We start from the raw sequence: 25,091 nt of genomic DNA, 5'->3' as shown, positions 1-25,091 counted from the left end.
GGGTTACATGGAGATGAGCTAGTTAAAAGTGTTTAGAAATACGTTTTTTCCGTTAAAGCTAACTTGGTATCGGATTCGTATCGAGGTTATGGTCGTGAATAACTCAACACTTGCATGCATTGACGGTATATTTTTGAAAATTATAAGATACTAGCTGCGCCCCGCGGTTTCACCCGCGTAAGTCCGTATCCCGTAGGAATTTTGGGATAAATAGTAGCCCTTATGTTATTCCAGATGTCCAGCTATGTACGTACCAAATTTCATTGCAATCAAAGTTCAGTAGTTTTTGCGTGAAAGAGCAACAAATGCACACACATCCTTACAAACTTTCACATTTATAATATTAGTAGGACTGGTATAACCGGGCACGCGTTGCTGTTGCTGAGTAATAATTAATAATATTAAGATTATAAATTATTGAGATAATTAATCGAAATAAAACCTACCCTATATCTTAAATTGGACCAAATTACACTTAAAATGCCAAACATCATCAAAATCGGTTGAGTTGGTGAAGAGTTCATTAGGAATATACATTATGACACTGGATTTTTATATATTAAGATGACATCGTTAGTAGTATACTGATTATATTATCTTTTCTCGTAGTATGGTGAGGCAGTGTATTTTTTTTCAAGACAGAGCCAGGAAACTGTTGGTGGTTTTCGTCTGATGGTAAGCAATCACCACTGCCCATGAGCACTCGCAAATGTTATGCTCTGCGAATCGGCTGAGGGTTTTAAATGGAAAGGGAAAGGGAAAAGGAAAGGATTGATGACTTGATAGAAGGAATGGACTGGCAAGGTTGAGGAGAAAAAAACGGGCCATACACTGTAATATACATTATATTCATAGAATTTTGTTCTTGTTAGCTTCAATGTTAAAAAAATTAATATTAATAGAATTTATAATGGAACGTGTTATAACAAAATTGAGAAATCGATAAATAGCACGAATATATCAATTTCTCAATTTTGTTTCACCTTTTTAAAATAATATATCAAGAATATAATTAATTATCGAATTGCAGTTTAATAGGTTTTATAAAAGATTTTAATTTTTAACGTATTTTATATTCATACATTTCTTACTATATCACAAACCTGCCATCGTTCAAGTCGTTTATTTCACACGACCTTACTGTTCTATTTTCCTTCCCATACCAATTAAATATATTTTAATATTTGTCATATATAAACAACAGCACCATGTAAGCCGACCGTAACGCTCCACGGAGGTTCGCTGAAACGGCGCACGTTAGTTGGTTTTAGACCAACGATGAGTATGTTTGGTGTACAATGAGTGAGTTTGTTATTTCTGAGTTAATGATAGTTGATGACGTGCAATGTGATTTAGTGATAGTTAATGACACTTCAGTGTTGTACAATATGTCCAATTAATGTGTGATGTTTTGATGAAATAAAACATATATTGTGTTACATATATTAAGATAAGAAGCGAAGGTATTATTTGAAAATTACCTTGAAGTTCAACTGGTATCCAAACATCAAAGAATCATGTATGTATATTGGCGATGATAACAAAGTTGATGCATTTGTTTGAAACGTTTGTGGTTAGTTAGTTTTAGGTTAGCCTATATGTTTGTATGTAATCGATTCATTTTGACTCGTTTTTGACCCACTTTAATTTATACACTTAACGAGGATCAGGTCGCAATGAGTTTGTCCTATTATCCTGACTAGGATCAATAGAATAATAATAAATAATTAATAATCTAATAATTAATTCCTTACGTATACTCTGTATAAGAGTGAGACAATTCACTTGATTCTATCATTAAATCATATTTGTTCAACTACTAGCTGCGCCCCGCGGTTTCACCCGCGTAAGTTCGTATCCCGTAGAAATATCGGGATACGAAGTTGCCTATATGTTATTCGAGTTGTTCAACTATCTACGTACCAAATTTCATTGCAATCGGTTCAGTAGTTTTCGCGTGAAAGAGAACAAACACACACATTTTTACAAACTTTCGCATTTATAATATTAGTTAGGAGTAGCATATTTATTATGACTCTCTGTCTTGTCAAGTAAACGATCTCTTTCTATGCCAGAATTTGAATCCAGAAGAATCGAAATATATATATATTCAAAGGTCCCATACTTCTTTCTTCCGTTTGTTTTAGCTTATCTTCTGATAAATAATCACGTCATAGTTATATTTATCTCATCTGTGTCTCTTTTGATTTGAGGGTAGGAGGTAGTTTTGTTTGTGGGTTACTGAATCTTTAATAATTGTCATTAGCGGATTTTGGCCGTGTGTTAAATGATAAATATATATGGCCAGATAGTATTAAAGTTCATGGATGTATCACAAGGAAGCTGCGTAGATAAAATTTAGGCTGGATTTATTCTTTATATTCAGGTATGTATGACATATATGAAGAATCCGTAGTGCGTTTAGTATCTTTAATATTTGTCACATATGTATATTGGTGGAAAATTGTTTGAGCTTTAGATTATTATAATTGTTATGGTCTATATTAACATACTTCCTACTAATATTATAAATGCGAAAGTTTGTGAGAATGGATGTATGTGTATGTGTGTGTTTGTTACTCTTTCAAGCAAAAACTACTCAACGGATTACCATGAAATTTGGTACGTAGATAGTTGGACAATTGAATTAAGACATAGGTAAGTTTTTACCCCGATATTCCTACGGGATACAGACTTACGCGGTGATTACATAATAATTTTTCAAATTGTCTGAACTAGACTAAATTTTAATGGGACACACGAAAATCTAGTTTAGAAAATAAGGATCATAAAAAACGGTTCATCCAGTAAAATGTTATAATGTAACAAACATTAAAAATACAGTCGTATAGATAACCTCCTTGTTTATTGAAGCGTTTAAATATATAACGGCACCTCTCAATTTGTAATCCATCAAGCCTTTTACACACTGTAGAGTGTGCGAAAGATAAGACAAAACATATTATGTACTAGCCGCGCCCCGCGGTTTCACCCGCGTAAGTCCGTATCCCGTAGGAATATCTTGATAAAAAGTTCCCTATATTTTATTCCACTTGTCCAGCATTCTACGTACTAAATTTCATTGCAATCGGTTGAGTAGTTTTTGCTTGAAAGAGCAACAAACACACACACATCCTTACAAACTTTCGCATTTATAATATTAGTAGGATTACTAGACGCTCGTCCCGGCTCCGTCCGGATATCAAGATTCCTGTTTTATCCCAAGGTAGCGTTTAATCGGGATAAAAAGTATCCTATCACCCCAGTCAGCCCATACCCTGTCTGTATACTCATTATCATCCTTCCCTGTAAATATCATCGTTTCCTTGTAAATAGTAGTTCTTCTTGGCGCAGCGGCCTACATTTTATGTCGGTCTGTCATAAACACAGCGACGGATGCACAATAAATGAATGTTTCGTCAACTTAAAACGAACGGAGGTCGATTTAAGCGAATCGCCGCTCTGCCTTTGTATCGGAAGTTCATACAACTGTTGGTTTAACGGTGTTTTTCTATTGTTCACTAGCTACTGCATTCATTTATAAAAAACAGAATTTAACAAATTTAACAAGCTTCAAAGTAACATTACGGTAATGTACCGTAATGTTACTTTGATTGCCGATTTGCGCAAAAATGATGGCGTTTTTCTTGTTGGTGTAACTAGCTTTTGCCCGCGGCTTCGCACGCGTTAAATTGGGAGTAGTTTAATAGATGTTATTATACGTATAAACCTTCCTCTAGACATCACTGTCTGTTAAAGAAAAGCCCGTCACAATCCGTTGTGTTGTTTTGAAGATTTAACTATAGGACGGGGACATAGGGACTGAGAAAGCGACTTTGTGTTATACTAAGTATTGATTAGCTGTTGTTTGTGCTGTGTATAAAAAAGCCTATGTAACTGTTAAGGTGCAGCTTACTAATGTTGAAAGAGTTCAATTAGTTCTTGTATTAGTTTCTTCCATTAGTTCTTGAAAACATATGGATAAACACGAAAACACAAACGTTCCCTCTTTTTTATATTACTTTAGATACAATAATTATAATGAAATATTCTCATAGGGCTTATATTATAAGGTTTTTTACTGAAATTCTCAAACCACGAAAGTCTCATTGTCATTGATCCCACAATAGACATTGTTAATTTTAATTTTCTTGATCAAGCCGATGGCGATGCCGCCTTTATTTATATGTACTCAAGATCATATATTTTCGTACTGAATACTTTTTATTTACACTTATATTATAAATAGGAAATTTTTGTATGTTTGTAACGTTCTCACGCGGGACCGATTTGAAAAATTCTTTCACCATAAAAACAAAAATACAGTCGAACCTCCTCATTTTTTGAACGCGGCTGCTAATAATATTATGGCAAAAAGCTGTTATCTCTTTCTATATCTATCAACCCCTATAGGTATACAATAATACTCGCCCTACCTTGAACACCCATGAGTCACTACAATCAAATAACTATAACGTCATCAAACACGCGATGTTTTGCCATTTTAATAAAGGGAGTAATATCGATCCCACCTGTGCAATTTTGTTTTTTGCACTACCAATAATTGAATTGGATGTGGTAGTCGAGCACGCTTCGGCACGAATTCGGCCAGCTCGCACCGGGAAAGTACCACAACCCCACAGAAAACCGGCGTGAAATAATAGCTTGCTATTGTGTTTCATTCAGTGGTGAAGACTTCGGACTTAATATCGATAAGTCGTGAGTTCGAGGCGAATCAATTTATCTGCGCATGTGGATAATGACCACTGCTCGAAACGGTGAAGGAAAACATCGTGAGGAAACCGGCATGTCCCAGCAGTTGGGACATAGGGCTGATGATTACAGAGTTTCTTGTCGGCTCTTCTCTGTAGATACTGCTTTCCGAACCGGTGGTAAATGTTTAAACTGTTAGACGATTCAAAAGTGCTTCTTTAAGATGTCTAATTGAATAAATAAATGTCTCACTTTGAGTTTGATGATGGATGGATTAAATTGACTACGTGCTCGCCCGTGGCTTTGTGCTTTTCACGTTATCGTGTAACTGTTATCTCCCGGTACGTTACGTCCAAGCTTTCAAATAAAAAAAAAATGGTTGCCTGTAAAGTCGGTTTTACGGGCGAAGATTTTACGTGACAACGTCTTTTTCTCGGTAGAATATTTATTGATATGAATATTATTAAATTGCACAATAGGAACAAGGAATCGAATGAAAATAAGACTTGCACAAATTTTAACTATAGAAAATATATATTTGTTTACTAAAAAGACAGAGACAGAGACACAAGCACGCGCCGATTCAATGCGCCTAATTCTCTAGTGCTGCGCGCGCGGCGGACCGATCATAGTTCGGTGACTCATCGTAACGTTACCGGGCGTTACACTTTTTCATGAGTGACTCCGAGCCGCAACCTAATTTAAGACGTTGTCACGTCAAAAAGAAGTAACGAAGGGACATCGCGAAAAAAGGAAATGCTACATAGATTTCCTCTCCCATTTTTCCTTCTGTAGAAAAAAAATATGCCTCATCCCATTCTAGTAAAGACGAATGATAGTATTTTCTTGTGTTTGATTTTACGCGAGTATTATACATTTAGAAATTAAATTCGACACTCTCCCCGTGACCACGCTCGCTGTAAAATGTTCGAAACGTCGGGTTAATAATATAATGAATAAATCGCTCGTTTAAAATCCGTTAAAAAGTTTTTAATTTCTAAAGATGAATGATAATAATGAGTGACTGTGGCGAGTGGTAATCCAGCGATAACGCGAGCGAAGCCGTGGGCAAACATCTAGCTAGCTTATCTTAAAATTTAGGTACACGACACCAATAAACAAATTAGCGCAATTAAGATAAACTCATTTTCTTTGTAAATCGGCGTCCATCAGTCTGACCGCTCTGTTTTGATTCCAGCACTATCTCTTATTTACTGGCTGGCTAGTGTTGTACTGTGTTATCGATGTCGATGGAGTTTTAATATTGCCAAAATTTATTGAAATTATTTCTCGATGGAGCTATGCTCTCATTTAAATATTGTTGACTAGCTGCGCCCCGCGGTTTCACCCGCGCAAGTCCGTATCCCGTAGGAATATCGGGACAAAAGTTGGCTGTGTGTTATTTCAGTTGTCCAGCTGTCTACGCACCAAATTTCATTGCAATCGGTTCAGTAGTTTCCGCGTGTAAGAGCAACAAACGCACACACATCCTTACAAACTTTCGCATTTATAATATTAGTAGGATTAATCATCGTTACAGGGTAATTGATTTTTATTATTATATTCGGATACTTATATTAATTTAATATTTTACATCTTACATACAAATGTGTTTCGTTTGAAATAGTTAATAAATATATCCATTTACGAGCTGGTTAAAATAAATTTTCATAACACAAAATTTTGTCCCCTTCGAGTTATCAAGATCCATTCTTAGCGAATACAAATAGCATTGCCTGTATGCTAGTAACAACATACCAAAGTTTCAGCCCGATCGGTTTAGTAGTTGGATAGATGAGATGATACATTAAAGAGCTATTTGATATTGGATGTCTCTTGTGATATTTATTATTATTGATAGATTTTTCCTTTGAATTAATTGTAATTTAATAGGATTTATTTATATTTTATCTTAAATCAAACATGTAAGATTGTTTAACTCTCTTAACCAAATTTCTAAATATAGTCTAGGCGTTTCGAAAGACTATAGGCTACTCCTTACCATGTCGCGCGGCATAACCGAAACCAACGCGAGCGACGCCGCGGGCGGAAATCTAGTGTATAAATGACTCGCCGAGGGGGTCGCGGACGTATTTTAACCAGCTCCCGTGGCCCCTTCACTCACCGTGGCCCCTTCACTCAAGTGGCTCGACGGAACACAGTGGGGTTTTGGTCGGTAAGAATCCGACATAACCCACGGCTCCATCCCCGGCGGCCGTGGGTATCTATGCAAGATTTTCCCCCTATAAAAAAAAAGAGTGTATAAATTAGTCAATAATAGCTGAAGTCACATAAAGTTTTACAATATATTTAACTAAGACAAAAGGACATTATCTTGATGGTCCAATTACTATAACACTAAAATAAAATCTTCTACTATATAAAAATAAGTCGGGTTTTCCTTCCTCACGCTACAACTCCAGAACGCACGAACCGATTTCCACGGTTTTGCATTCGGTGAAAAGCTCTCGGGCTCCGTGAGGTTTATAGCACAGAAAATTCTGGAAAATTTTCATCAGAAACGCGGGAAAATCATTTTTCACTTACAGCTATCTAGCTGGTGGCGAAACGGAGTTCGCCGGGATTGCTAGTATGTTATAACTATATGCTTAAGTATAAATAAAAATATGAATATTCAATACAAGCGTTTACCCTCCACTTTGCACGCGTTAAATTCGGAGTAGTTCAATAGATGTTGTACATATAAACCTTTCTCTTGAAACACTTTATTCATCAAAAATGCCATCAAAATCCGTTGCGTAGTTTTAAAGATTTGAGCAAATATAGGGCCAGACAGAGAAAGCGACTTTGTTTTAATGCTATTTAGTGATATTTTGCACTAGACTGTCGTCCCAGCGTCGCATGGGTTGACACGGGATAAAACAATACTTTTCTACAAAAAGGGAGGGGGGTACCACTCTAAAATGGGACCAAATGACATTTCCTATCAAACATAAAAAGAATCACGCCCAACGATCGAAAACCCACGGAGTCACCTAGGAACGAGAAATATACATTCGAATTGAGAACCTCATTCATTTTTGGGAATGTCGGTTAAAAGCCTGCTTGGTACTGATGTTGCTTTCTATTGGTAAAGGGATTTTTTTTATCGGTTAAGCAGTTTTTGAGCTATAAAATAAACAATCAATTTTTTTCTTTATATTAATGATATCAGTAAGTATATATAGCCTATCCAATAGAGGATGTAATTAATTTAAAAATAAAACTCTCCCCTCATTCGTGCGTTAGGTCATTTGAATTTGAAATTTGACATAGTCTAGGTACACATATTGTGTGCCTAGACTAGATATGGTGTAGGTAGTTTTTGACTAATGATTTGACTAGAAACCCTTTTCTGTAATACTCATAAAGGACTTGTTAAATATGTCTATGTAAATATGTAATATATTTCATCCGACACATTGTGGCGGCCGCCATTTTTACCGATTTTCACCATACATCGATTTTCACAGAATCTGAGTGGTAAGAAGCACGGTAGCTGGATACTGGCTTTCAAATGAAAAAAAAACAGCATCGAAATCGGTCTATCCGTTCATGAGCTACGATACCACGGACATACAGACACAAGAATAGCAATGGTTAGTCATGGAATAGTTAATTGTTATTTAGATCAGTTAGTGAATGCAAAAATCTTACTAATGTTATAAACGCGAATGTTTGTTAGTATGGATGGATGTACCGTGTATGTAAACAGTATGGATGTTTGTTACTCTCTCACGCAAAAACTGCTGAACCGATTGCAAGTAAATTTGGTCCGTAGATAGCTGGAGTTGTCCAGAATAACACACAGACAACTTTTCATCCCGATATTCCCACGGGTTATAGACTTACGCGGGTGAAACCGCAGGGCGCAGCTAGTGATAAATTACAAGGGACGAAGGTCGTGCGCCTACAGCCAAGGTTCTAGATAATGTATTTTTATTTTCGCTATGCACACAATATGTTAGTGACTTTGAATGCAGTTGTGATTTACTGTTTAACTCTTTGGTGCTGTGGTTGTATCTTGGACTTTAAGGAGGCCTTGGGTTTGAATTTTTGTGATCTACACTAATATTATAAAGAGGAGGAATTTGTATTGTTTGTTTGTCTGTTTGTTTGTAATGGATAAACTCAAAATCTACTGGACCGATTTTAAAAATTATTTCATCACTAGAAAGCTGCAACTGTGCTGAGCGTCATAGGCTATGTATGTATACCTAGTAACTGCTGGTTAAATATAATATAATAAATAAGTATGCACATTAACGTTATAATATATTATAGATTATTTTCTAAAGGGAACATGCTGTATATCATTCCGTTATGCCGCTAATATATTCACGGCCAGTAAGGTGACCGATGTCGCTCGTCACTTAAACTTTATATCTACCCGCGTTAAAAGTTAAGAAAAAAAACATATGTACCTAGCGGTCGTTGGCTTATGGTGCACGTAGGACTTAGCACGAGTAACTTGAATGAGTTTATGTTTGCATCGTTTATGAATCTTTGTAAGTTATGTAAATGAGTATCTATAATTAAATAAATAAAAAATAAAAATTGCGAGAATTTAGGTTAAATTATTATTGCAGTACTAGCTGTCCCGGCGAACTCCGCAACGCCATAGAATATTGTTTCGACATATTTTCTTTATCGTTCCCACCTTTTCAACCTTCCCTAGACGTCCAAGGACATATCAAGATCAAAATAAGACAAATCCGTTCAGCTGTTCTTGAGTTTAAGCGAGACTAACGAACAGCAATTGATTTTTATATATAAGAAGATATATTCATCATCATCATCATCATCATCAGCCCTTATATGTTCCCACTGCTGGGACACAGGCCTCCTATGAGGTCTATCTTCTTCTCTTCTTCAAATAGAAGATATATTGCTATTGATAAAATACTGCATGAAAATAAGAGAATAAGAAGATAATTCATTAACACTAGTCGAAAAGAAAGTGCTACTAAAAGAAGACTACTTCTACTACTCTACTTACTACTACTACAAGAAGACTATTTGAATTATTTTATATGTGGTAGTCGAGCACGCTTCGGCACGAATTGGGCCAGCTCGCACCGGGGAAGTACCACACCCCCACAGAAGACCGGCGTGAAATAGCATTCTGCTGTGTTTCGTTCGGTGAGTGGGGGAGCCGGAGGCCCATATCCTTTTCCTTACCCTTCCCAGTCCTTTCCTTTATTCCTATCGCCAATACTTTCCTCATCCCTTCCCAAAAAGTCGGCAATCCATTTGTAAAGGCGTAGGGTCTGCAATGGATCGTATGCCTCTCCAAATGTTCTTGGGTGGTGGTGGCGCTTGCCATCAGGCGTCCCACCAGCTCCATTGCCTACTGTACCGAAAGAAAAAAAAATTAATAAATGATTGAGTTTATATCATATAAAGTCCTTATATCTTCTAAAAATTTCATATTTAATTCTCTATAAGAATAAGTATTGTAATTCCTCTAAGCCAAAGATTACTTAATGCCGATTTTTGTAAGAAATATTAGTGACTAATTATTTTATATAAGGTTTTTTTTTTTTATTTTAATGAGTTTAAGTATTATAAATGTATAAAAATACACATTTATTATTAACTTATCAACCTCGACTTTAAAAAAGGAGATGTCTCTCAATTCGACTTTATTTTTCGGGCTCGTTTCTTCTGAACTTACGACTGGGTGAAGCGATTTTAATTGTTCTATTATTTGATTTGATTTAATTTAATTTTGATCTAGTTTTGACAATTGAAAAGAGATTTAGCTTTTCGTTAAAAATAATTGCATATACTTATTACTAGCTGCGCCCCGCGGTTTCACCCGCGTAAGTCTGTATCCCGTAGGAATATCGGGATAAATAGTTATCTACGTACCAAATTTCATTGCAATCGGTTCAGTAGCTTTTGCGTAAAAGAGTAACAAACATACACATACACACACATCCATTCTCACAAACTTTCACATTTATAATATTAGTAGGATATATTTTTCCTGGGACAACCCGGGCGGGGCATACGGCCGGTAATGTTCATATGTGGTTACGCCTTTAAAACCAATTATCTTCGTGAAATGCATTATATCACTGACGCATCCAACAATTGAATACACACACATATACATACATTATCACGCGCCGGCTCGCTTGATGTTGTTTACGATAAATACAATGGATACAATTAATTAAACGAACGCATGCGTAATGAGTCAATACGTCAGTTGTCAATTGGCTGTATCTGGTGAGTCTTCCGCCTGCTGAAGATCTGTGTCGGCCTAGATAGGGGCATTATGTCATGATTTGTTGTGGAACGACTTTATAAGTTGGAGGTAAAGAGATGCGTTTTTTTTTTTACTTATATAGTACGGAGGCCCAATTCGTATACAATATAGAGGCATATTTCTATTCCTTACCCTTCCCAATTCTTTCCTTTACTCCTCTCGTCAATTCCTTCTTGATCCCTTTTCAATTTGAAGTCGCTAATCCATTTATAGAGGACGCTTCAGAATGTTCATGGGCGGTGGTAGCGCTTACCATCAGGCGACCCACCAGCTCCATTGCCGACGATGACATAGAACAATCTGTGTATTTGTTTGTTCTTTTACGTCACAAAACCGGCGTGAAATAGCATTCTGCTGTGTTTCGTTCGGTGAGTGGGGGAGCCGGAGGCCCATATCCTTTTCCTTGCCCTTCCCAGTCCTTTGCTTTATTCCTATCGCCAATCCTTTCTTAATTTCCAAAAGTCGGCAATCCATTTGTAGAGGCGTAAGGTCTTCAGACGTCATGAGATTAAAATAACGGCACAAAAAGCTGAAAAAACACGCTCTAATCAAACTAATGTCATAAATGTGAAAGGTTGTTTGTTTGGATGTTTGTCCGTCAATCACGCTGAAACTATTGAACAGAATATGATGAAATTTGGGTATGGTGTCAGGGTATGAGCTGACGTGAGTGATAGGATACTTTTTATCTCGATTAATTGCTCGCTTGGAATAAAACAGGAATCTTGATATCCGGGCGGAGCCGGGACAAGCGACTAGTGTGCTTATAACGTTATAATCGTTATTTTTTACAAACACGTATAATGAGGATATATTTTTATCAAAATAATGTAAATTGATATTAAATGCTTGCCGCTTCGCCCGGCTTCGCCTGGGTTATGTTAAATTATTTGGTGGTGTTGTGTGATTTAGGTGAGAATAGTACCTTCTTCCCTCCTAAACCACTTAAACGATTTGGATGAAAATTAGCACCAAGATAGTTCGTATACTTAGACAGTTACAAGATAGTTTTCATCCAGATAATCCTATGGCAACTTTGTGGGTGAAACCTTGGGGTTGTCTTTTAATTTGACCACGTGGACAAAGCTGCGGGCGGAATATTAAATCATAATTATATTTTATTAATTTGTTGTTTGATTAATATAATACTTGTGTATTAAATTCTAGATAAACTTTAGTTTTTTCGTCACAATGTTTGTCCTCAATGGACTCCTAAACCACTTAACCGATTATAATAAAATTCGCACACCATGTGCAGTTCGATCCAACTTGAGAGATAGGATAGTTTATATTATTTCAATTACGATAAATGACTACCCGGGCAGAGCCGGGACGTGCAGCTAGTATTTATATATAATAAATAGAAGATTCCTTCAAATAGATGATAACGATAGCATTAACATATAAATTACATACCAATGCTGCATTTACTTAGTTACCGCCGATAAATATAGCTTTTACCAGCATTTATGCTGAGATGTAAAAACGGATTGATGAATTATAATAATATTATTGTACACACCCGTTCCCGACCAAAACCTTGGCCTCTACGATAAAAATCGTAAAAAAAGTACCTACGTCAACTCGAGTCAAGTTCGCGCGTAATATTAATTAGCGTAATGTATTTATCGATAAATCAAGTGTTACATCACTAGAAATTATCGTAATTGTTGTTGGACAATGTTGTTTGATGACCTAGCCTCGTTCGTAGGGGGCTTATGCCCTAGTGTGCCACTCAAAATTGATGTATGTTTGTATTTGTTTTACGTTGATGGAATATTCTTTGGGTATATAGGATTTATCCACTGCTATGTGTTGTTAAGTGACCGCCTCCTTGGTGCAGTGGTTGACGCGTGAGCGTAGAACCGAGGGGTCCTGGGTTCGATTCCCGGTGGGGGCGCACAAAAAAAAAAAACGTCTCGGTCTGGCAGAACACAGAAAGCTGATCACCTACTTGTCCATAAAAAATCGATCAGTGATACAGATGTATATCATCTCCTGCATACCCCAGTAGGGGGACACGGGACTTCACTTTTTTACGTGTTGTTAAGGAGAGGTGGATCAGTGCCAATTGTCACCATCAAGGGGGGACGCCCTTGACCTTGTCGCCAGGGTATCTACCAGGGTGAATCCTCAGTTCACCCACGCGTGCTAAGGTGAAGTAGCCCTTCTGACATCGAGAATCACCACAAAAATGAAAGACCAGTGCCACCTAGGACTGAAAGCGAAAAGTCTGGACGAGCGTGCATGAACGAAATTGATTTTTCAATTTATCTGCATGTCAATAGTCATCACCACTGCTCGAAACGGTGAAGAAAAATATCGTGATACCGGCATGTCGAAGAATCAAAAGTTCGACGACATGTGACATCTGTTAATCCCACCTTGCTTTGTGTAGTGGGTTATGGCCTGAACCCTCAGAAGGCGCGTGTTTTCCATTGGAAATATGTTGGGTTGATGATGTATTATTGAAACTGCTGTGCGTGTTCGTGTGTCTGTCTGACAGTTGTGTCGATTGAACTAGATAGAAGTCGTAGTCATATTATATCTAAAGTCTACATTATTGTTTCAGCTAGTGTCTTTTATGTCCTTTCGATCTTTTCAACCAACTTTAATAAAAGGGAGGTTTTAATTTTGTCTTACTAAAAATTTGAAAGTCTTTAGTAGTTATCCAACAGTCTGTTGCGGTTAGCAGTTCTCGATTTGTTATAGACCGAGAGCCCGCGAAGCCCAGACCTTCGTTATATTGTAAATTTCTTCTATATATGTCCCCTATACAGGTATAAGCAAACTTAACGAGATATGGCGATGCTCTGGGCGTCGCGGGCTCTTAGACCATTAAAGTATTCGGTTGTAACTAAGATACAAAGTATAAAAAAAAACGATTAGTGGGACCCTTTATCATTAGGTTTATTTATCTTAGTGCTATTTGTTTCTAAGCTGTATCGTTTCACCTACTGGCTCACTATTGCATAACCCAGTCCATGTTATCACGCCTCGAAGCTATGTATTCTTAATTATTCGATGTACAACACTCCAAGCGTACAGAGTACGAGAAAATTTTGGGTGCGAAATTGTATAGTGAAAATTTAGTGACAAAATGGATACAGGTAAAATGCACTTTATTGTATACTAGTGAAGGTGCATTTTCTTTTGTGATTTGTTTTTTTTTTTTACATGCGTGCTATAGGCTAGTGTTAATGCATTTTCAGTGACATATTAATTGGGTGAATTTCAGTTGAAATATGTATTTTATGCCGTCGGTTTAAGGTACACTTTTCCATGTTGTGTTTTAATTTGTTTCTGCTTGTTATTTTTACGCGTTATTAATAATGGGTGTAATAGGTATTTAGTGTTTGGGTGAATTATCGTAGTGAGTTCGTAGAATATAATTTGTAGTGAAAATATTTATATAATTTGTGGTGTTTTATATGGCAGTGGAAAATGAATTTTGAATCTAATTCCTTGACTGTTTAGGTGCATTTTGCGTAGTTTTTTTCCTTTACGAGGAATTATGGATGATGTGAATGTGGGTTGAATAGTTGTGTTTGATAGGGAATTTTTGCCATTTGGTACCAAATTTTCGAATTTGGAATAGCTTCTCCCTCCTCATGAGCGTCGGTGGTTGTTTCTGTGAGTATTGTTTTTAAGAGGGGAGATGAGGAAGGTACGAGCCCGAGCTACGTACGACATGTTAGCATCTCGGGACACTATTTAGGGGTTGCCGTGCGCATGTTTTAATATCGTTTTCGTAATGACTATGTTATCAACTATGATGTTGGGACAACAACAAAGTTTTTCGGTTTTACCACGAGATTAAAGGTGTTGTGCCTATGCTCTCTATATATTTTTTAGTACTTAGCGCCGCGGCTTCGCCCGTTCTACTCAATGTATAACTTATGTCCCTCAGTAAAGAGTGCATCGTTCTAAATTAATGGTGAAGGATTTTTTTTTAATCGGCCCAGTAGTTGTTGCTTGAAAACATAACAAACATACATACATAAATACAAATATTTCCTTTTTATAATATATTGGTTTAAATAGTACATTATAAAGCTTATATTGTTAGGTAAGTTAATTTAAGTTCGTTTGATGTTACCGCGGTGTCATGCCACACAGATAGTAAGTTAGATTGTTAACAATCTATACTAATATTATAAAGCTGAAGAGTTTGTTTGTATGAGCGCGCTAATCTCGGGAACTACTGGTCCGATTTGAAAAATTCTTTCAGTGTTAGATAGCCCATTTATTGAGGAAGGCTATAGGCTATATATGTACCACAGGCGAAGCTGGGGCGGACCGCTAGTATTTAGATATACTTATTATCTAAAGGGGGACATTTTTTTTTGCAGTTAATTAAATGAATGTAATGAAATGAAAAATTAATAAGAACTTGAAAACAAGCAACAGTACATTTAATTATAATAAGCGAAAGCGGCCTTATCGTTATATAGCGATTTCTACCACTCAACTCTTAAAATGAGAAGGAAGATTAGTAAAAACAAGGCATTTAACAATACAGATGAAAATGAAATAAATAATATGTACAGGAAATAAGTTGAGGTGTTTGTATGCAACCATTAGTGTCGCGAATTTGCTCTTGGTCGTATATTGGTTTTAATTTGAAAGTAAATATTAATATTATTAGAATCCTACTGATATTATAAATGCGAAAGTTTGTAAGGCTGTGTGTATGTTTGTTACTCTTTCACGCAAAAAGTACTTAACCGATTGCAATGAAATTTGGTATGTAGATAGCTGGACAGCTGGAATAACACATAGGCATATTCCTACGGGATAAGGACTTACGCGGGTGAAACCGCGGGGCGCAGCTAGTTTTTTATATTTATCGTTATTGTCCACTACCATTGCACCCGCGGTTTCACTCGCGTAAGTTAGTATCCAAAAAGTACACATGTGTTATTCCAGCTCTCTAGCTATCTATCCGTTTATATGAGGTTTATTTAATGTGTTGTAAATAAGATTTTTTTTATTAACTTTACCTTATATAAATAAATGTATTTTCTTTCTATCTACGTACCAAATTTTCATTGCAATCGGTTCAGTAGTTTTTGCGTGAAAGAGCAGCAAACACACACACATCCTAACAAACTTTCGCATTTATAATATTAGTAGGATTATATCATATAATAGATAATACAAAATGAAGAGTCGTCTTTTCCCGCTTCTAAGTGATCATATCATACCCCCGGGATTTCACGCATAGAAAATTACCTGATACGCGTAATTTTTTTTTTTTCAAATTTATTGTCCTGCCACTCAACTCGGTATAACCAAGATGATTTATAATTGAATCTAATTGATAATCTTAATTACTGCATTGTCTTGGGACGAGGAAACTGTCCATAGGGCCCAGTTTTCATACAATTATAATCAATTGCATTTTCTACAATTTTGTTCCAAACACGGCGTAGTTAGATTCGTTATATCGCCGGTAGCAGTCGTGTTGTGATTCAAGCTTTTAATCGACTTCACAAAAAGGAGGACGTTCCCAATTCGACTGTATGTTTATTTTGTGTTTGGCATATCGTAACGTTTTCGCGTGAATCGATTTTGATGAGTATTTGTGTGTTCAAAAGCTTGTAATGTTGTCTAATTTTAATGTAGTGTAGTTCGGACAATTTGAAGGCGTATAGATTTTTGTTATAAATAACTATTTATTGATGATTTATTTGATTTGATGACCGCCTCCTTGGTATAGTGGTAAACGCGTGAGCGTAGAACCGGGTGTCCGGGGTTCTTTCCCGGTGGGGACGCACCAAAAAAAAAGCTCGACTTCCACACCTACACTACTCGTGTATATGTATTGTTTACAATGTCAGTTTGTCTAATGAATCGAGTTATTGTAAACTTTTTTAACGGATTTTAAACCCTCATAGGAGGCCTGTGTCCCAGCAGTGGGAACATGTATGGGCTGAAGATGATGATGATGATTCTATCGATTATATTATCATGTTTGTTTCGTCCATCTAAAAGATCTGTTCTTAAAAGTGATAAGGGCTCAAAGAACACTGTACATAACAGGTTATGAGGAAAATTATAGAGTTTTCGTACATTACAAACCTAAATTAATAATATTTATCATTTTAGATTACAAACAAAATTTTGAATATTTTATTTCTTTAAATTCTCTTTAAAAAATAGTAGTCAGTTATCTTACAAAGAGGGGAAAAAACTGTTAAAAATTATGCAAAATTATAAAAACAATGAGAGGAGCAAGCAGTTAGTTTTATACGTTTTACATTATATTTATATATTACATTAAATCGCTATCAGTATTCAGTATCAAACTAAATAAAACACGTAAGCATTGTTTTGTTTTAATGTTGATAAGAATAAAAATACTATTGTTATGCGTTATTTAAATTCGGAAGGTTATATGCATCGTTTGGATATGATTATGGGTGTCGAGCACGCTTCGGCACGAATTGGGCCAGTATATCCCAAGAGCAGAGACCTTCGAGGGCAGACGTACCCGTACGGGCCGGGGTAGTCTTTGATATTTTAATCTTCAAGATGCGTACCGCTAACCCAAATTGTTATAAGGTCGTATTTATTATGTAAATGAAATTTTATCGTATGTTTAATATTCGATAAGTTAGTGCGTGGGAGGTTTAGATTTTTTTTGCGTACATTTTTTGATAAGCTACGCAAGAGGTTAAATGTGTTTTGTTTAACGTATTTCTATTGAGATTTTTTGGATGTTTAGCGATTTTTCGAAGTTCACATCTCGTTCATACGAGTCGTGTTTATCCGAAAGGTGGATTACCGTAATAAATTTGCTAATAGTTTATTGAAAGAGTATATTTTTTCAGCTTACCGCCCACGGCGTCGTACGTGTTGTATTGTGTGTGTAACGTCCCGTGTCCCCTAGTGGGGTATAGGGCAGATGATGTACATCCGTTTCACTGATCGATTCTCTTAGGGACAAGTAGGTGATCAGCCTTCTGTGTCCTGCCAGACCGAGACATTTTTTTTTTGTGCGTCCCCACCGGGAATTGAACCCAGGACTCCTCGGTTCTACGCTCACGCGTTAACCACTGTACCAAGGAGGCGGTCGAACGTGTTGTATTAGTAGTGGTTAATTGATGTTATTGTACATAGACCTTCCTATTGAATCATACTATCTATTAAAGAAAATCCGATCAAAAACCGATTTGTAGATTTGATTGATTTTAAAGATGTAAGCTTATGTACATACAGATGAGGAAAGCGTACTTGCTTTATACTGTATATGTAGTTAGTGAAATAGAATATGCCTTTTGCATAGTATTTTCTCGTGTTTGATTTTACGCGAGTATTATACATTTGGAAATTAAAGATTGTTTAACGGATTTTAAACGCGATTTATTCATTATATTATTAACCCGACGTTTCGAACACTTTAGAGCCAGCGTGGTCAGGGGAGACTGACAGTCTGATTAATAAATCGCGTTTAAAATCCGTTTAAAAGTCTTTAATTTCTAAATGCCTTTTGCAGTCAAAATGGCCTTATGCCTGTAGCAATGTTGAACAAACGGTTTGGTTACTCGAAGGTTGTTGTTTTATTAATTAATATAATAATAATAATAACTAATGCTTCACCTGTATGTTTGTATGTAACCGACTCCTTTAGAGTCGATTTTGACCCACTTCAAACGGACAGGTTTAATACAAACTTTTTACACTTATCAAGGATCGGTGACAATACAATAATTTTATGAGTTTATCTGAATATCAATAAGATCTGATTATTAATAATAAGAATCGCCCGGATAAAAAAAAATCTTTACGTTTGATTCTATCACGTAAGCGTGTTAGTATTTTGATATTGTATATATGAGATTCGTTTGAAGCGTGGTTATCACATAGAAGCTTAAAAACATAATATTAGTGTGACTGTTTCGTGTATTATCGATTAGATTTAAATAAAATCTCGTTAGCTACTGTTTAACTGGTTTCCAAGTCATTCTAACTCCAAGATTCTTTTCCAGTTGAATCGTTTAATGACGGAAATATACGAGACCGTAACGGCCGCCTGCAAGATGGACGAAAATAAACCAGGCAGCTTTCCCACTGATGCCTCGGACTCTACTAGTGAAGGTAAGTCTCCGATGACCTCCTGGGGGAGGGGGGGGGGGGATCAGTTGAAAATAGAGCTTTAGAATATGTTCATTAGTAAAGACACCTTGAAAAATATCCTTGCAGAAGTTTTTATTGTCTTTGCAAAGAGGTATGAGTATGTATTCGAAACTTATGTTTTGGAATTCTGTGCTGCATTCGACTTTGTTTATAATACTAGCTGCCCCCCGCCGTTTCACCCGCGTAAGTTCGTATCCCGTAGGAATATCGGGATAAAAAAATGTTATTCCAGTTGTCCAGCTGTCTACGTATCAAATTTCATTGCAATCGGTTCAGTAGCTTTTGCGTGAAAGAGCAACAAACTATAATATTAGTAGGATGAGTGTATGTAGTAGTACCTTCAGCTAGGTGTTAGTTATGTTGAAATGTTATTTAGAATAGTTATAATTATTGAGAATTTTATTTATTTTGGTTTTGTCTTGTGAATTGAAATTAATATGTTTTCTTTCTTAATTTTCCTTTCTCTTTCTTTATCAACCTAATTTTTGTTGCACGGTTTGTAGGTAGTACTCATATATACTATATAATCAGATAATAATATGCTGTTTAGATGTAACTTATCAAGATTTTATTTCAATTACAGAGTCCGTAAAATTAACCCGGAGTCTAACGGAGAAGCGCAAGAATTACGTGCGCCGGGTGTCCTCCAGGGTTGCGTACTTGGACCAGAAGAATGTGAAGACGCGTTTCAGACACCAAACGTCAGTGTGCTCGTACAAATCGGAGGTCATAGACAATCCGTATTCGACGTTCCGCTCGTGGAAGAGTTTCCGAACGTCGCAGAACAATTTGAATTTGGCGCGCGACATGTCAATAGAGAGCCGCGATTTGACAGATGCGAACGGGTTGTCCATGGCGGAGAGTATAGACAATTTGAGCATAGACGAGAAGACTGGGTGCGTGGATATCGGTCTACCGTTTGAGCCGAGAGAGAGGGGGCTGTTTAATGTCTGTTTGCTGGTTGGTTTGAATTATATGAGCGGGCAGGCGTATGTGAAAAGCGTGTTTCCTAATCAGGTAGGTTATTAATAATGTATGAAATATGGCTAGATTCAAGTTTGCCTGGATAGCTAGGATATAAAATAATAAAAACATGGTAAATGTTGATGAATATTGAAAATAGGTTTTTTTTAACATTAAAAGACAAACTTTATAAATTTATTCCCTCCTTATAATATTAGTGTGGAGCATGTATTAAATATGTTAAGTTCTATTGTCTTAGTTATATTAGTATCTAAGTTATATTAGTAAAAAAGGGAAGCCAACTCAGCTCAATCCGTGCCACAATTGATTCGTTCTCTTACACTTTTATAGATTTTTTTACTTTTGATAATAACAAATTTCCACAAACACCTCTTCAGGTTCAAGTACCACCGCACATAGAGAACCTGATATTCCCAGAGACACTGAGCCCCGGGTCGCTGGGCGAGTGGTCGGCGGACAGGAACGCGCAGTGCTACTCCTTGGTACTGACCGATGAGAGAGGGGAGCGGGCTTATGGGTGAGTTGTGGGTGGGAGAGGGATGGATGTAGTTTACGTTTTTCTCGTTTTCTGTTGTTATATTTGCGAGTTGGGCGTTCTTTGTATAATTTGCTATGAATTTATTAATAATTTTTTTATATATTAATTTTTATCCGGGGGATTATTTAATGGGGTTAAAAATGTTCTGTCTATATACCGTAATTTCATCAAAATCCATTCAGTAGTTTCAACGTGATTGACGGACAAACATCTAAAGAAACAAACTTTAACATTTATAATATTAGTGTGATTATGTCAGCAGATAGTGGCGAAGTGCTCTGGTTTCTATATTTTAAGATATCGTGGTAGCGCTTACCATCAGGCGACCCACCAGCTCCATTGTGAACCATCACATAAAAAAATTCAATATTTAATAGTAATTTATTTTACCAAACTTTCAGATACTGCCGCCGCGTGCTACCCGAAGGCGCTACTACATGTCTGCCTCTATGCTACTGCATCATCGGCAAGTATAGGGCACCGGGCTTTTATTATAAGGTCAGTAGCAATCTGTAAAGTATATATGTAATAGCATATATGTAAAGTATATATATAAGTAAATAATTAATTAGATGATGTTTATGATGATGATGGTGATGATGAATCATTGTGAGAATGTATCATTTGTTTTACAGTGTCTATGTAAATAATTATCAAGTTAGAATTATTACATAGTAAGTAAAACATAAGTAAGGATGTGTGTGTGTGTGTGTTTGTTGCTCTACTGAACCGAATGACCGACGTACTAAAACTACTGAACCGATTGCAATGGTATTTGGTACGTAGATAGCTGGACAACTGGAATAACATATAGGCAACTTTTATCCCTACATTCCTAAGGGATACGGACTTACGCGGGTGAAACCGCGGGGCGCAGCTAGTATTTGATAAATCAGAGTTATTCAGAAAAATAGTATAAAAATATTATTAACATCACATTGACGCTATTAACTAAATGCCACGTGTCAATCTATTTTTTTTTTTTATACTGGGACAAGAAAAAGCCAATGACTTGTTAATACTAAAAAAAAAAACAAATCAATTTAAATGTCCCATAACGCACGATACCATCAGAAGCCCTAATAACCTCTCTTCCACAGATCCTACAAGAAATAGAAACCCACCACGGCAACCCGGAAATCGAAATCAACCAAATACTACAGCAGTTATTCGAAACGGATTTCCCCAGCCCGGGGGAACAAATCACGATCGCCTACAACAGAACGGAGACTAAAGAAAAACCTAGAAATTCCCTGAACCTAGGCGTAGGCGACTCGCAGAAGTCCAAAACGATGCCGCGGAGAAACGAAGTGTCCATCAATGTTAGTGTTAAAAGAGAAACGGGTAGCGGGCAGGAGAAGTTGGACGAAACGGAGAGATTGCGTCGCGAACGAGAGATCGTTGTCGACACGGAGAGTCTGGAGAAACACGAGTTGCCCGATTATTATGATTTGGAGAATAATAACGGGCCGAAGAGAGTTATGATCAGCCTGGAGAGTCCTAGGTGAGGGTTTTTTCTCTATTTTTTATATTATTAATACAGGCATACATATTTTTATATGTTACAGAGGTGATTGAATGTCATTGGTGAAATTGAATTGCATGTTTTTTGCTTTATTTATAATTAGTACTGCATCATAATATAAATACATTTTTTACAGTATTAGTAAGACGATTTTATTTCACAGGACTCGCATAATAAAACGTCCCATCGAGCCAAGGGCTGATGAGGACAATATGTCAATACTATTGGACAGTTTCGGCGCAGGGCTGGTGATAAAAGTGTTTGGATCACTCCTACTGGAACGGAAGGTGGTGGTGATGGGAGACCAGCTCGGGTGAGTGTTGACAGATTTGACTGTTATACCGACTTGTAAAACTACACAAAACTGTTTTATCGACACAAAAACTGTTTTACCGACACATAATTTGTTTTATCGACATGAAAACTGTTTTACCGACACAGAATCTGTTTTATCGACATCAAAACGTAATTGAATAGTACAAAATAATAAACAATATTTTTACATCAATTTACAGCGTTGTATCATCATGCATGGAGGCGTTACAAAGCGCCCTCTACCCGTTTGTCTGGCAGCAACCGCTCATATCGACGATACCGGCGGAAATACAACGGGATGTGTTGGAAGCCCCTGTGCCGATACTGGCCGGCATGCTGAAAACGGAGGAGTGCGATTTTAGCGTGCAATTTGAAGAGGTTTTTTAATATTTATATAGGATTTGTTTTTTACAAGATTATATATCGATATTTTTTTTATTATAAACTAACTCGGTTTAAAACAAATTATTACGAATTTTATGTTACGGAGAAATAAGCTTTATTTATCTCTGGTAAAAGTTAGAATCAAAATAGGCGATATGTGACATCTGTCAACCTGCACAAAATTAAATATCCTGTCACTTTTGGCACATTGTTCGTCCTCGTAAACTACTCAACGGATTTCAATCAAATCTGCACGCCATGTGCAGTTTGATCCCACTCAAAAGATGAGATACTTTTTTATCTTTCAATAACGATATTCTATGAAGGTGAAGCCAGGGCGTGCAGCTAGTGAACCGGTCTTTTTTATTTAATTAATATATAATATATAAATTAATTAATTATTAGCGAAATTTTTGTTAACTGATAAAAAGTTTGTTGGCGATCTAAAACAGCACACGTCCCATTCCGCAGGGTATGCTCATAGACCTAACCAGCGCCGGCAAAGTTCTCTTCTACCAAGGCGACGAGTCGACGATCCTGCCGACGTCCAGTTACAAAACGCTGAAGACGTCGCTGCAGATGGAGGCGGGCCGGCAGCGCGACGCGCGCGACGCACGCGACACGCGCGACACGCGCGACACGCGCGACACGCGCACGCGCAACGTGATGATATCGGAGGCGTTCCTGCGGTTCTTTGTCGACGCGCTCGGCGACGTCGCGCGGTACCTCGTCGAGCGCGAAGTGCGCGATGGCGATATGGGACGGGACGGTGTTGTTTTCGATGTGGGTGCTAGTTTTTTTTTTTATATAACACACGCACACGCATGCACGCACGCACACGCATGCGTATATGCACGCACTAACGCACACGCACGCACTAACTCACACACGTGACGGATTCAAAGTCTGTAACACAGTTTGAACAACATATAATTGTAATAATTTAGCAGGTTAATAATGCTTTATTTACTAACTCGCCTCCCGTGGGTTGGTTCGCGTAGTCTAAGGACAACAGCTGTCCGAAGTTATGGCGAGAGAGATTTTCGCCGTTGCTATGGGAATTGTGGGATAGAAACTATATCCTCATCTTTTATTTTTGTCATTTCTCCTCATTGCTCCTGCTCCGGGTCTTAAATTATCCCTGTAATAAATTTTATCAAAATCTGCCTGGTAATAATAATGATAATAAGCCCGCAGGGCACCTTGTGGCGAGGTGACGGGGAGTAGCGCCCCCGCGGTCCTTAGTTCTCCCGGGGGAGGTCCCTGTCCTCACCTCCGGACTGTCTCGGTGGCAGTTCGGAGTGAACAATGACGAGGTTCAGGATCCCCCACCTCTGGCTTGCCTTAATTGGCCGTCCAGAGTTGAGATGCAAGAGCTATATGCTCAGGGGTGGAAGTGTCTAATGGCGTAATAGCGGGGAAACCCAATCCGGGCCTGCGGGCCCGCGATGGTGAAACCGGTGCCGCACCTCTCTACACCCCTAGCCAGTCAGCTGGTGTTGCCCCCTTGTTGCCATTTTAGGTAACTTTTTTGGGAGCCCATCGATCGAACTGGCAAGTCACCGTCTGCCACTATTTTTCAATTTTTCGAAGTTGAAAAGGCAGACGCCCATAGTTCCCCATAGACCCAACCTACCAATCCATCGAACACCCCCTTTCCATAGCCCAGTTTTTTCCATTTTTTTGCAATAGTCCTACATCGGCCGCGGATTGCCCAGGGCTGTAGCTCTATAGTGCAATCATGGGCAGGCTGCGGCTGTGTCCCCACGTAAACCTTCCAAAAGACCGGGTGTTTTCCTTCTGGAGGTACCCGAGTATTATGGAGAGATACACATAATAATAATAATACACTTTATTTAGCACCAATTAAAAAAAAGGTGTGTGTGCGATTCACACATGATAGAAGTGAAACTTCAGTAAATCGACAAAAGAATGAGATGAATATATATAAAACTAGCTGACCCGGCAAACGCTTTTCTGCCTTACTCTTATAATTTAGGGGGATGAAAAATAGACGTTGGCCGATTCTCATACATACCGGATAAGCACAATAAATTTCATCAAAATCGGTCAAGCCGTTTCGGAGGAGTAAGGCAATGAAAACTGTGACACGAGAATTTTATATACGAGATATAAAATAGTACTAGCTGTGACCCGCGGTTGAAACCGCGTAAGTCCGTATCCCGTAGGAATATCGGTATAAAAAGTGCCTA

At 37.4% G+C, this 25,091-nt stretch overlaps 1 protein-coding gene across 1 annotated transcript in view; it reads left to right on the top strand.

The window, feature by feature from the left end:
- LOC119838245 overlaps positions 1-25,091 on the top strand; it is a 63,758-nt gene that overhangs the window by 36,628 nt on the left and 2,039 nt on the right. Inside the window, exons 3-10 of the mRNA XM_038364102.1 lie at positions 18,985-19,093; positions 19,716-20,149; positions 20,494-20,633; positions 21,056-21,152; positions 21,755-22,158; positions 22,343-22,492; positions 22,695-22,872; positions 23,350-23,661. Of these exons, the coding sequence (XP_038220030.1) occupies positions 18,985-19,093; positions 19,716-20,149; positions 20,494-20,633; positions 21,056-21,152; positions 21,755-22,158; positions 22,343-22,492; positions 22,695-22,872; positions 23,350-23,661 (1,824 nt within the window). The remainder of the gene's footprint in view (positions 1-18,984; positions 19,094-19,715; positions 20,150-20,493; positions 20,634-21,055; positions 21,153-21,754; positions 22,159-22,342; positions 22,493-22,694; positions 22,873-23,349; positions 23,662-25,091) is intronic.

The sequence above is a fragment of the Zerene cesonia genome, unplaced genomic scaffold (genome assembly GCF_012273895.1).
Source record: "Zerene cesonia ecotype Mississippi unplaced genomic scaffold, Zerene_cesonia_1.1 Zces_u001, whole genome shotgun sequence".
Lineage (NCBI taxonomy): Eukaryota > Metazoa > Arthropoda > Insecta > Lepidoptera > Pieridae > Zerene > Zerene cesonia.
Note: the sequence above shows the minus strand (reverse complement) of the source record. Positions and strands in the feature narration are given on the sequence as shown.